We start from the raw sequence: 13,535 nt of genomic DNA, 5'->3' as shown, positions 1-13,535 counted from the left end.
GAGGCTTTACAAGTAGCTGAGGAAAGAAGGGAGGCGAAAAGCAAGGGACAAAGGGGAAGATATATCCAACTGAATGCAGAGTTCCAGAGAATAGCAAGGAGAGACAAGAAGGCCTTCTTAAATGAACAATGCAAAGAAATCGAGGAAAACAACAGAATGGGAAAGACTAGAGATCTCTTCAAGAAAATTGGAGATCTCAAGGGAACGTTTTGTGCAAAGACGGGCATGATAAAGGACAAAGAAGGCAGGGACCTAACAGAAGCAGATGAGATTAAGAAGACGTGGCAAGAATACACAGAAGAACTATACAGGAAAGATCTGAATGTCCCTGATAGCCATGATAGTGCGGTCACTGAACTTGAGCCGGACATCCTCGAGAGTGAAGTCAAGTGGGCTTAGGAAGCATTACTAACAACAAAGCTAGCGGAGATGACAGTATTCCAGCTGAGCTATTTAAGATCCTAAAAGATGATGCTGTTAAAGTGCTGCACTCAATATGCCAACAAATTTGGAACACTCAACAGTGGCCACAAGACTGGAAAAGGTCAGTTTACATTCCAATTCCAAAGAAGGGCAACGCCAAAGAGTGTTCAAACTACCACACAATTGCGCTCATTTCACATGCCAGCAAGGTGATGCTCAAAATCCTACAAGCTAGGCTTCAGCAGTATGCGAACCGAGAACTACCGGAAGTACAAGCTGGGTTTCGAAGAGGCAGAGGAACTAGAGATCAAATCGCCAACGTTCGCTGGATCATGGAGAAAGCAAGAGAATTCCAGAAAAACGTCTATTTCTGCTTCATTGACTATGCTAAAGCCTTTGATTGTGTGGATCACAACAAACTGTGGCAAATTCTTAAAGTGATGGGAGTACCAGACCACCTTACCTGTCTCCTGAGAAACCTGTACGAGGGTCAAGAAGCAACAGTAAGAACCAGACATGGAACAACCGATTGGTTCAAAATTGGGAAAGGAGTACGACAAGGCTGCATATTGTCACCCTGCTTATTTAACTTATATGCAGAGTACATCATGAGAAACGCTGGGTTGGATGAATCACAGGTCGGAATTAAGATTGCCGGGAGAATTATCAACAACCTCCGATATGCAGACGATACCACCCTAATGGCAGAAAGCGAAGAGGATCTCAAGAGCCTCTTGTTGAGGGTGAAAGAGGAGAGTGCAAAAGCTGGTTTGAAACTCAACATTAAAAAAACGAAGATCATGGCATCTGGCCCTATCACTTCCTGGCATATAGAAGGGGAAGAAATGGAAGCAGTGACAGATTTTACTTTCTTGGGCTCCAAGATCACCGCAGACGGTGACTGTAGCCATGAAATTAAAAGACGCTTGCTCCTTGGGAGGAAAGCTATGGCCAACCTAGACAGCATAGTCAGAAGCAGAGACATCACCTTGCCAACAAAGGTCCATCTAATCAAAGCTATGGTTTTCCCAGTAGCAACGTATGGCTGTGAGAGCTGGACTATAAGGAAGGCTGAGCGCCGAAGAATTGATGCTTTCGAACTTTGGTGCTGGAGAAGACTCTTACGAGTCCCCTGGACTGCAAGGAGGTCAAATCAGTCCATCCTAAAGGAAATCAACCCTGAGTGCTCATTGGAAGGACAGATAATGAAGCTGAAGCTCCAATATTTTGGCCACCTAATGCGAAGAGAAAACTCCCTGGAAAAGACCCTGATGCTGGGAAAGACTGAAGGCAAAAGGAGAAGGGGATGACAGAGGATGAGATGGCTAGATAGCATCACCGATGCAATGAATATGAACTTGAGCACACTCCGGGAGACAGCGCAGGACAGGAAGGCCTGGCGTGCTATGGTCCATGGGGTCACGAAGAGTCGGACACGACTGAACGACTGAACAACAACATCATTCCCTACTTATGGTTGTTTATGGGTTCTTTAGACAACAACATGACCCTCCAGTTTCACTTCTGTGTCTGAAGAGCACTTTTGATTAATTTTTTTAGAAGAGGGGAAAATGTGGTATTTATTGTAAAAGTGAAAGAAACCACTTTTTCACTTGTGTATTTGAACTATTCCATTATACTACAGTGCCACCAAAAGGTTATGTAGTAGAAAACAGGAAACACTCTTCATTTAGTGCACGGATCACAACTCTGTGATGAAACCGGAAGTAGATTAAGCAGATTAACAGCAGATTAACAGCCTTGCATAGAAAAACTCTATGCCAACAATCTACACTATTTCTCAGCAACTCTTAGAAGGATGACATAATGCCTGAATTTAAGAAAGGCCCCTCCATCAAGTGCCAGCAGTTTTCTGCTGGGGATACAGTCAAGGCCAGAAATATTGGAGCAAGGATAACTGTTTTGGCAGTTGGCCTCTGTACACCACCACATTGAAGTTGAAAGGAAACACACCCAAATGGGAGCGAAGTCAGGACTTTCAGCTGTAATTCAAGGGGTTTGACAAAAGTGGGGCACTAACCATTCAGGATGTACAGCCAGTGGCATACACACACCCCCATCGTTGGTGGCTCATAAGTAATGGAATGAATGGCTGACAAGCAGGGGCATGGCCAGGTGTGGCCTGTTTCCTAGATACCCCATGGCCAATCAAGCAGATAAAAGGCCTGGAGGTGGTTCTGAGTGTTACATTTGCATTTGTTACATACTTCCTGAATGGTTAGTGCTCACAAAACCGTTGAGACACTAATTCAGCCTTTCACAATCTGGTGCCCTCCAGATATTTTGGGTTACAACTCCCAGCACCCTTCACTCAGCATGGCTGCCTGGGGATGCTGGGTTAGGTAGTCCAACACATTTGGAGGGCACCAGGTTAGGGAAGGCTGAACTAATTCATTTTAGCAACACGAAGACAACCAATCATCTTATTTTAATAGAGTTCAACTCTCCTCCACCAAATTTGTTTTGGGCACCTTCCGTTTTGCTGTCGCTACTTATTAGTTCCATCTCAAACTGGGACATATATGTCTTTCAGTGACATTTATGTATTATCTCACATGCTCACTAGGGATAATCACCTGAAAAAGACTAATGACAATTTTGAAACTGCCAAGCTTGCCTAATATTGTATTTCCAATTGGCATCCATTCATTGTCACTAATTAACTTATGAAATGGAATTTTTTCCATGAAAAAATAAAGCACTGGAAAAATTTCCACCCAACATCATCGTTAACCAGGGATTGGATCAATCTAAACTTAGTCATACTTAGAGTAAACCATTGAAATCAATGGGAATTAAGTTAGTCATCGCTACTTACTTTGATCCAGATTCAGTCATACTTAGAGTAGACCCAGTGAAATCAATGTGACATAAAATGTGACATTTTTAACACATGGCGGATGAAAATATTATAATTTGCAACTTTATGACAAAGAAATCTGTATTATATTCTTAAAATATACAACCGTATTCTTTGCTGAAAATATTATAATTTGCAATTTTTGGACAATAAACCCCCACAAATCCAAAGCAAATAATCCAAATCAATGGAGACAAACACTTGACTAAGGATGTGCATAGTAATTTGATTTTATTATTTACTTTTCATTACATTATAAACACAAGCCACATTATGAAATTTGTTAATCTAGACGGCACCATTTTCTCACACTCTCCAGTTTTCTTTAGTTGGCTTTCGTGCATGAAAATAAACCTGGATTCGATTATACAATATTAAAATGAAACTTTCTGCCACATAAAACTCCTCAGAAATGTGAGAGATAAAATGGAGAGAAAAATCTCTCCATTCTTCACATACTTCATTTGGACCAGGTCCAATGAGTCGGGAACAAATGAGAAGACTTCTGTGTTTTGAAGCTGTTTATGAAAGTCCATAACTGAATATGGTGTATGGTGGTTAATGTAAAAGCATTACTTTGGGAATATATATTCTTACAAGTCTTATAGAAGTCAGTGAGGAGGAGCAGCATATCCAGTAAGTGGAATTCTGCTTATCAGGTGGAAACCAGCGTGCCTTTATCTGGGTGAATTCTTCCAGAGAGGGAGTCAACAAGCTCAAATGGGGGACGGGGAGTGCATCACTGGCTTATCTAGCCTGGCCACTTATTTCATGCCTGTTTGGCCACTTCCCACGCAGCCAATCAAATAAAGTTGCATCGTGTCTGCTGTTGATTGCAGTTCTACTAGTCATAACCCACAAGACGGAAGAAATTACTTGTGTCACCCATCTAAAATGGAACATGCAGAAAAGGCTTCTCAAAGCGGCTTGTGAAAAATCTCCCCAAATAGTTTGCTCACCAACTCGATCTTCTCATGCGCTGAAGAATGCACAGTGAATCCTGCTGAAAATCAACATAAATATTTAAAAACGAAAGTAAAAGAATGCAAACCTGTGAACAGATCGGTGTCCTCGTGTGTTTTGGACTTGAAGTAAGTGGTATTCCTTGGTGGCTGAAGTGTTTATAGCTGTATGCTTTTTTTTGTTTCTTAATAGGGAAAGAGTGACGAAAAAAGAGCTCCAGAAAATTAATCCATGGTAATAAAAGTAAAGTGTAAGCATTTAACAGTGTTTTTTTCTTTATCTTTTTTGTAAAGACATTCATGACAAAATTTTCCATTATATATTGTTGAGCTTCTCAGTATTTTTAGAGAGTTTGCATCTGCTTATTAACTTCAACAAAATCAGTGTCCCATATAATATAGTAGCGAATAATCCAAAATTATTCAGATCAAGTATTGCTGTTATCATTCTCTCTATTTCTGATGTTCATACTCTGAGTGCCATAGCTGATGTTGCCAAAACAGTATCACCCATTCACAAGAGGGTGGTATTAGCAGGCTTGGGGGCACTCCAAGATTTGCAAAACTATGAACAAAACATTAGAAAAAAACCTAAGGGTGGGGGAACCAAAAATGGACCGATGAGGACTGAGCCTGCTCAGTGAGCACTGAATGCTGGCTAGCTGTTGGGTGGGCAGGGACAGCCCAAGGCATTTTGCTGCCTGAGGGGAATGGTGAGATGGCGCCCCCAGTGTTCCACTGACAGAAGCTGACTGGACTAGCTGTTGAATATTACGTGAATACTGCACTGGTGATGGCACAGTATGCTCCACTTCACTTGAGCTTAGGGGGCACAAGGCAGGCTGCACAGAACATGCAGCTCTGTCCTCTCATGGAGGGGAATGCCCAGGGGGCTGCCCTGCTGCTCCCTCTACACCGCTGAGCACCTACCACCTGAGGCACCTGCCTCACTCTGCCTAATGAAAGGGCTGGCCCTGTGGGGAAGGCAGCAGAATGGAAAACTGGGTGTGGGGAATGTAAGGGCTGGAATCCTGAAGAGCAGCACCCCACGCTGCAACATTTTGTTGCAGATCACACTTGTAAACCCTTATGTTCTTAAGTACCATCTAACAAAACAATAGATTCACTGACAATAAATGCTACTGTGTAAAAACACAGCACACAAGTGTTGGGAGGTGCTCAGGGTTGTTGGGAAAGTGCTGAGCTCCAAATTGACATTCACCTGCCCCAGAAGCAGGACCAATCTCTGACTGTTGTGGTCGGAGAAAAGGATGAGGATCATATATGTTAACCTGGGTTGGGAAAACAGTGTACGACCCATCTCCTGGCCTTAGGGCAGGGGTGGGGACCCCCCCAGGTGGTGTTACAAACTTAGGAAACTGCCTTCTACTGAGCCAGATCATTGGTCCATCCAGCCCAGTACTGCCAACACTAATTAGCAGCGGCTCTCCAGGGTTTCAGGCAGGATTCTTTCCCAGTTTTACCTGGAGATGCCAGGGGTTGAACTTTGAACCTTCTGCATGCAAAGCATGTGCTCTGCCACTGAGCTATGGCCCCTGAGCTACTTGGACTACAACTCTCATCATCCCTGACCATTGGCTATGCTGGCTGGGGCTGATGGAAGTTAGAGGTTAGTCCACTGATTGCTGGACAAGGTGGACCTTGGTCTGGTGTAACAAAGCACTTTTTACGTTGCTTCGTTCTTGCTCTAGTTAATTTTGGACTAAGTCTGGACCTAATCAGAGAAAATGTACTGCTAACTAGATCAAACATCAAGTACCGTGCATCTTGGTGAGTTGCTGACGGCTGTACACATGCATATGCAGAGTACATTGTTGGTATTTTGCTCACTGTGTGCATGTTTCTAAATACATTCACATGGCCCAAGAGTGGGGATGCTGTCTTTTCATTAAACTCAAGGAAATTACTTTAACGTTTTCAATTTGTTGAAGTTTAGATTACTAAACTAAATGTGTAAGAGCAATTCCTCTGTTAGGGTCCAACCATTGTTCATTAATTTCCATAACTGGAAGTTCATAATTCAGATTTATGTGTAGTTTACAATTTGCTAGGAGAGGTGTGCACTAACCACAAGGTTTGACTCGGACCCTGATTTGGTGTTTGGGGAAATGGCTCGATTCTGCTCAGATCAATTTGAAGGCTGTCTGCTTTTACTTGGATACCAAATTCGAGTGAGATTTAGAAATCTGAGGCTTTGTGCCTCCCATTGGACATGGGAAATAAATTATGCCTGCCAAATTTCAGAAAAATAGGTGCAGTATTTTTGTGCTATGCACCTTTATAGTTTGATTTTTTTTTTAGGGAAATTGATAACTTTTTTTTATTTCTTGGCAGAATTCAATGAAATTTGCAGGGATAGTTGCCCCTTCTGATGGGATCACACCTACCAAGTTTCAGATTAATAGGTGCAGGGATTTATATGCAAGAGCAGCCTTTACATTTTGAAGGTATCCAAAAAAAGTCTGTGCTGTCGTGGCCATTCTTCTGAAAATGGCAGAAAGAGTAGAGGTGGTCCTAAGAAAGAATCGTAAAAAGTTTCAGAAAGGTAGGTACAACAGTTTATGTGGAAGGGGAGTCCTCAAATTCTTTGCGGGTTTGACTGATTCATGTCCTTTTCCCTTATGGATTTCTGGGCAATTTGCACGAAAATCACAAACATCATAGGGGTGCTCCCTGTGTGCGAAGAAATGTGCAAAGTTTCAGAAAAATAAGTGCAGGGGCTAGGGAGTTATGATGACTAATGATGATTGAAACCCAGTTTAAGGCTTTTTCCATAGTGAAGCCTGGTGGCTTTGGAAAAAAGGCCATCTCACAGTCCCATCCTTGCCCTCCCCCATAACACAGGGATTGGAGAGCTCCTGGTAAATATGTCCTATGTGGACCTGTCAGCCACTCAATCCCCCCTCCCCATCAGTGTTTAGAGAAAGAAAAGGAAAATACACTATTTTTGAAGACGTACTATCTGCCTTTCCATAGACGAAACTGTGAACGACAGCTTGTGTGGAATCCAGCTTCAATTCTGGTCACTTTGGAGGGAAGCCCACTTTGCCTTGGGAAGCACCAGAAATTATCTGAAAGGGCCCAACTTGGCTCAGGCTTTGGGCCTTGGCCAAATCAAATGCACGTATGATTTGCTAGGAGTTTAACAATGCAAAACTCCATAAAACTCAACATGAGAAAAGCAAAGTCATAGAATCATAGAATAGTATAGTAGGGTTGGAAGGGGCCTATAAGGCCATCGAGTCCAACCCCTTTAGAAAGTCTCTTTAGAATGGATTTTAGATTTCAAATTTCTAAATCTAGAACAACAACAATTGCCTAGGTTTTTAACAACAAAAGAGCCCAACTGCTCTGTTAGCTTTGGTCTTTCCCTTATATCATGAAACACATCCATAACATGGAACAACTTTAAAAAAAAAAATACATTTTATGCTGGCTTGGGGTGGTAGGAAATCCAACTTTGCAAAACTGAGCATGAGAAAGCAAGGCCTCTTTAGAATGAATTTTGGATTTGGAGTTGAATTTTAGAATACAGGCAATAGTATCCATGCAGATGCCTACACAGAGATAATTCCAAAGCACTCCTGTGGAGGAGAATGTTACATCAAAAGTTAAAACTATTTTTTAATCTGGTGCTTTAGCGATGGCCTCCTGAAACAAGAAATAAGTGGATACTTCCAAAGTAATCTTCCCCTTCCCCAAGGAAGCTCAGTCACAATCTATACATTTCCAACATGGAAGGTGTGTCAGTGTAGGAATAGTGTGGAACCTAGTGAACATTATCATGTATGGCAGTAGTATGCAGTGATGTGCACACACGTATGATCATTACATGAGATTATTTATATGCAAGTTTCATTCTCCTTTCTACATGGAACTGTAGGAAATCTATAATATCAAAGATATCCACAACTGGAGCCTTGCTTTAAGTGAAAAGGGGAAAATGGATCCAACTACTAAATTATAGAATTGTGGTGAGGAGCATTATCCATTTAAATTACAATCTGAGACGGTTAGCCTTGCAAAATGCTGTAAAATGATGCATGCTCATGAGATTGCCTTGACATTTCTCTGCACTGATGCCACACTTTCAATTTTCAGAATGGTCACATGTCGAGGACTGCCGATACTTCTGTTCCTTGAAGCTGTCTCTGCTAACTCCTGTCCTCACCCTTGTAAATGCTCTCCACCAGGTCTCAGACCACTAAGAGTGGACTGTAGCTTCAGAGAGCTGGTGACACTTCCACTTCTATCCAATTTGACACAAGAACTGTGCCTCCAGGGCAACAAACTAGAAACAATACCTGCAGGAGCATTTGATAACCTTCAAATGCTTAATATCATCAATCTATCTAGCAATCCATGGCGTTGTGACTGTGGCATTTTGTACTTGAAAAACTGGTTGGAAGACCAAGTGGGACGCATGCCTACCAGCGACATTAAGTGCTTCACTCCTCCTTCACTTCACAAAAAATCTGTATCGGAGCTAAACAGGGGTGAACTCCCTTCTTGTTCCACACCCCAAAGACTTTGCTCAGATTTCTTGTTCAATGATGCATTCCTCTTCATTTTTGTCCTCATTGTCATTCTGATTTGTTGTGTCTTGATTACCCAAAGGATGGAATTTATAGTGAAGATTTGTGACAACAGCACAAAGATCCCAGGCGTATTACCTTCAGCTTCTTATCAGCTGAAAAGAAGAATGGGGAAAGTATCAAGCTATTCATCATTGGGAGTGCCTACTGTGAACTAGATTGCTGAACAAGAAGAAAGGTCAAGCAAATTTCTGTTTATCATTAAAAGTCAAGTGGTAAACTGAAAAGAATGGCTATTATTGACTTTTCATTTGGGGGGATGGGAATGCATCATGAATATGCTCACTGAACAAAAACCATAATATGCAACTTTAGGGTCAAGTCCAAAAGACTGTAGGTTCTTGATTTTAATCCTTATGTTTCTGGTTTATGGTGCTTTCATGCACCTCCTGCAATCTGGGTTGAAACTCAACTCGGAGATCAAGCATGTAATGAATCAATACACTGAACTTGTAGGCTCCAGCTGACCTGAATTGTTTCCTGCTTGTGGTCGTGATAACTATGTTGGAAAACCCATAAACAACCCTGGTCAGCCAGGGCCTAGAAGTTGAATAGGCCCACAGTTGGCCATTGAGGGCAGGATCCTCCCAGAGTGAGCCAGAGGATAAGCAGGTAGGTGGGCAAGCTGGCTCTCTTTAGAGCCATGTCAGCCAGAGAAAGCTTAGCTCTCTGGCCTGGCCCAAATGCCTGGCTCTGAGAGGGATTTTCCTCAGAGCCAGGCAATATTGGAAAGGTATCCCAGGAGATCACCCATGGTACAGGTTCCGAGAGCCTACCCACCTTCTGGCTTGCTCTGAGAGGATCTTTACAAGTGAACCAGAGGTGGGTGGCTGCTCTGGGGAGCCCTGCTGGACATTCTCTTGGTGCAACATTTTCCACAGCAGGAGAGCGGGGCTGGCAGGACGCTCCGGAGCACCCACTGTAATGCCACCTTGCTGAAGCAAGGCAGTCATGGTGGGCACTCCTGGCAGGGGAGAGCATGCAATTCACTGCTCCTCCTCCTCTACCACCTGGGGCGGGGGATTCACCCTGTCTCATGGGAAGGCTGATTGAGGGATTGCAGTGTTTTCATGCCATGGTTATAGGTGCTTTGAAAACCTCCTATTTAGGATGTTTCAGATGAGGCTTTTATACTGCGATTCCCCTGCCTCATTCAGAATTTTACAGGACTTCACACATCATCGTCTTCCACTCATAACCCACTTGTGTTTCCACACTGCTTCTTCTGTCTTTCTTCCTCCCACAGAAAATCTGTCAAGGAAATAAAAATTGAATAGGTGCACAATGCCTTCTAATCAGCAGCGCTTGGAGCCATCTGTTTGAAAGCACCCTTAGACTACTGCAATGAATGGCTTCTGCATCTGAGATGCTGGATGGATCATCCTTGTCAGACTTATATTGGTTTTCTACCAGTGTTACTGCCATGGTTTTCCCCAAAGTATAATGAGGACTGTCGTTTGGGGCAGGTGCTGGGAATTCCCTGGGGAGATGAAATGACTGAAAAACCAGTATAAATTTGTTCTGTAGATACATCTTCATTTTAATGTGGTTTTATTTACAACTTTTATTTTCTTCAGCCCTGGATTTGCTGTCAGCTATACTGATACTTTACTTTACTATACTTTTCTACTTCCAGAAACAAAGCACTAGTGTGAAACATCAGGCAGAAATATCACCTGTTTGCAAGGTGGAGAGTAACTGATTGGTTCTAGTGCAGCTACTAAGATAAAGGGGTGAGGCTCCCATTCCATGTTTTTAATAACTAGGCAGCAGAAAGAGGTCCCGCAGGCGTAGACCTACCGTCTTGGTAGCATTGCGATGAGAGAGGCTACTTCCTACTACCCAGCAGTGAAAGCAGAGGTTCTTCCATCAAAAAGTAGGCAACCCTTTTGTCTGCCATGGGACAAGATATAAACCTGGGAAAACAGAAAAGTTGTCACCTTTTATTCTGAGAGGGCTTCTATGCATGCCACCGGTTCATGATGGGCAGAAATTAAGTAGCTGAAGCATTCTTCACCATTGCAAGTCCATGCCTGACCAAAGAACATCTGTTGGATTTCTGCCTGCACACAGTTGTTAAAAGGTTAAGAGCCTTGCCAGAAAAAAGATGGCAACCCTAGCAAATACGTGGCTTTGTGGAATGAAACTGGGTCAAAGGAAAACGGAACATGTATATAAGATGTGGATATGTGAACTTAAACTGACTAGTGTATAATATATATATATATATATATATATATACACACACACACACACACACACATATATACATATATACATACACACACACACACACACATGCTGTTAAAGCTCCCTAATGAAGCTGGACTAGCTTTAATTAAAACTCTTGATTTAGGTACAAATGGGAAGATCAGCAGCTTCCTTGTAAGTAGTCAGATAAATCTGTCCATTATGTTTATCTATTATTTAATTGTTGTGAAGCGCCCAGGGAGCTTTGGCTATTGGGCAGCATAGAAATGTAATAAATAAATAAATATATGGAATTGCCCTTAAAGATCTCGTCACTCTGCTGGGAATGCATTTTGCCAGTGCTGAAAGAACTGCACTATCACTGGCCTGTTTTTGAACCCAGTTAAAAATATTGGCGCTTACCTAGAAAAGTCCATATGGCTGGGGCCCTGCTTTCGAAGAGAAAGTCTCCCCGATCGACCTGCTTGTACGCTGTAGTCACCTAGGAGTGGTCTCCTCCAGAAGCTCCCACAGTCAGAGGTGAGGAGGGTGGCAACCACAGAAGGGGCGCAATGACTGAAAATGCCCCATCTAAGGACTTCTCTTCCCAGGGAAGCTCCCCCAGCACCCACCTTGTTATCTTTTAAGGTGGCAAGTTTTTTTAAAAAAATTCTTCCCGGACTTTTAGTGAATTTTAAATATTTGTGTGAATGTGTGTCTTCTGCTGTCTTAACTTTTATTGTTGCCTGCTGTTTCTATTGTTAATTATGCTTTATTGTTTTAAATTCTGTAAACCATTCTGCAATCAAGGATGAAGGGCAGTGCATATAAAATATAACACACACAGAGGCATATCTGTTAAATAAAGAAATCATATAAATACAGTCCCACCATTTTCCTTCTTCAAGCTGAGTCCCAAATCAATTGGACACAGTTCAAAGATTATGCTGGATGTATGAGAATGCCCTTTGGTTCCAGTGAAGTCTACCCTCTGAGCCCATTAAATAATTATATCACAATCCCAAACTGCTTGCTATAGAACACATCTCAGCAATGCTATTCTGTAGGTTAATTCCCAAATTCCGAGGACTTCAGATTACATTCGCATGTCTGGGCTGCTAATGTTTAGTAGCCAATCTTAATGAGAATCTTGGAAAATCAACCAAACACTCTCAAATATCTCTTAATAAAAATAGAAAGTCTATTTCTATTTCTATGCATGCGAACAAAGGCAGTGTACAAACAGGGTAACAGTCTTAAGGCACAATCCTATGCATGTTTAGGCCGAACATCAGAACATAAGAGCCCTGCTGGATCAGACAAGGGTCCATCTAGGTCAGCATTCTGTTCACACAGTGGCCAACCAGCTGTTGACCAGGAACCCACAAGCAGGACACAAGTGCAACAACACCCTCCCACCCATACTGCCTGGGGCATGCTGGGATTTGTAGGACTTTTTCTGTCTGAACATGCATAGGATTGCGCCCTTAACCATTTTAAACATTTCAATGGATTTACCTCAAAAAAATGAAACTGCACCCATATTGTTTATGTTGCATTCCTTCCCCCTTTCCTCACAAATTTAGGCAGGTTTCCTTATTAAGTGTTGATAATTGTGCGTGTGCTTTTAGTGTTTATGTAAGTGCAAGCTTTGTGGCTAGGCAGAATTTAAACCACTTTTAGGGTGCAATCCTATGCTGGCTGGGGAATACTGAGAATTGTAGGACATTTTTGGTCTAGACATGCATAGGATTGCACCCATAGTGAAACACATATCACTGTGAAAATACAGAAATAAGAATATCTTTCTGTACAGCACTAGGGCTGCAATCCTAGAGCACGGGTGGGGCACCTATGACTTTCCAGATGTTGTTGGACTCCAGCTCTTATGGACCCCAGCCCAGCATAGCCAATGGTCAAGGGGTGCTGGGAATTGTAGTCCAACAAAATCTGGAGGCTGCAGATTCCCCTCCCCTGGTGCATAAGGTTGCAGACTTAATGGGGGGGTTTTCCTTGACCTACACAGGTTTACAAGAAGAGAGCCTGCAAATTTCTACCTGAAAGTAATCTCTTATTGCTATCACATCTGACATCATCTGACTCATTAGTAACCAGCCAAATTTGGCAGTTCAATGACAACAAATGTGTCACAGGACGATTCTGGGAATGTTTTGCACTTCAAGACATCTTTTCTAATGGGATTACTGCAGGTTTAGTCTTAACCATTAAGACATTTCTTTGATACTTTAAAAGGCAGAACAATTTTAATCCTGCTTTGCTGGAGTTCTCTTTTTTCATTCCTTGATTCAATCTGCTAAAAGTAGATTTCTCTGTATGCCTCAAAAGTTATCTGTCACCCGATTATTGTTCCTTAAATAGTCCTTGCTCTTACATAGCTGTTTTGTATGCAGCATTTTGAAACAGAAATAAGCCATTCAAAAGCAAGAGGCTTATAGGAAACAG

General features: G+C 42.3%; 1 protein-coding gene across 3 annotated transcripts; it reads left to right on the top strand.

Moving 5' to 3' along the window:
- Window positions 1-4,240: 4,240 nt before the first annotated feature.
- Window positions 4,241-9,112, top strand: LOC146354833 (platelet glycoprotein IX-like). Of its 3 annotated transcripts, none has more exons than XM_084839932.1 (2): window positions 4,241-4,395; window positions 8,389-9,112. In XM_084839932.1, the coding sequence occupies exon 2, from the start codon at window positions 8,390-8,392 to the stop codon at window positions 9,038-9,040; it is 651 nt and encodes a 216-aa protein (XP_084696058.1). In that variant the 5' UTR covers window positions 4,241-4,395; window position 8,389; the 3' UTR covers window positions 9,041-9,112. The 3 variants fall into 3 exon arrangements, with proteins under 3 accessions (XP_084696058.1, XP_084696057.1, XP_084696055.1); XM_084839931.1 differs by lacking the exon at window positions 4,241-4,395 and adding an exon at window positions 4,451-4,501; XM_084839929.1 differs by lacking the exon at window positions 4,241-4,395 and adding an exon at window positions 4,453-4,517.
- The last annotated feature ends 4,423 nt before the right edge of the window (window positions 9,113-13,535 follow it).

Source organism: Heloderma suspectum, chromosome 2 (assembly GCF_057233095.1).
Source record: "Heloderma suspectum isolate Gila_16-S chromosome 2, 16-S_ref, whole genome shotgun sequence".
Classification (NCBI taxonomy): Eukaryota; Metazoa; Chordata; class Lepidosauria; order Squamata; family Helodermatidae; genus Heloderma; species Heloderma suspectum.
Note: the sequence above shows the minus strand (reverse complement) of the source record. Positions and strands in the feature narration are given on the sequence as shown.

What these genes read in the sequence shown, in the direction of transcription:
- LOC146354833 (XM_084839932.1), top strand. Translation starts at nt 8,390, where the DNA reads ATGGTCACATGTCGAGGACTGCCGATACTTCTGTTCCTTGAAGCTGTC.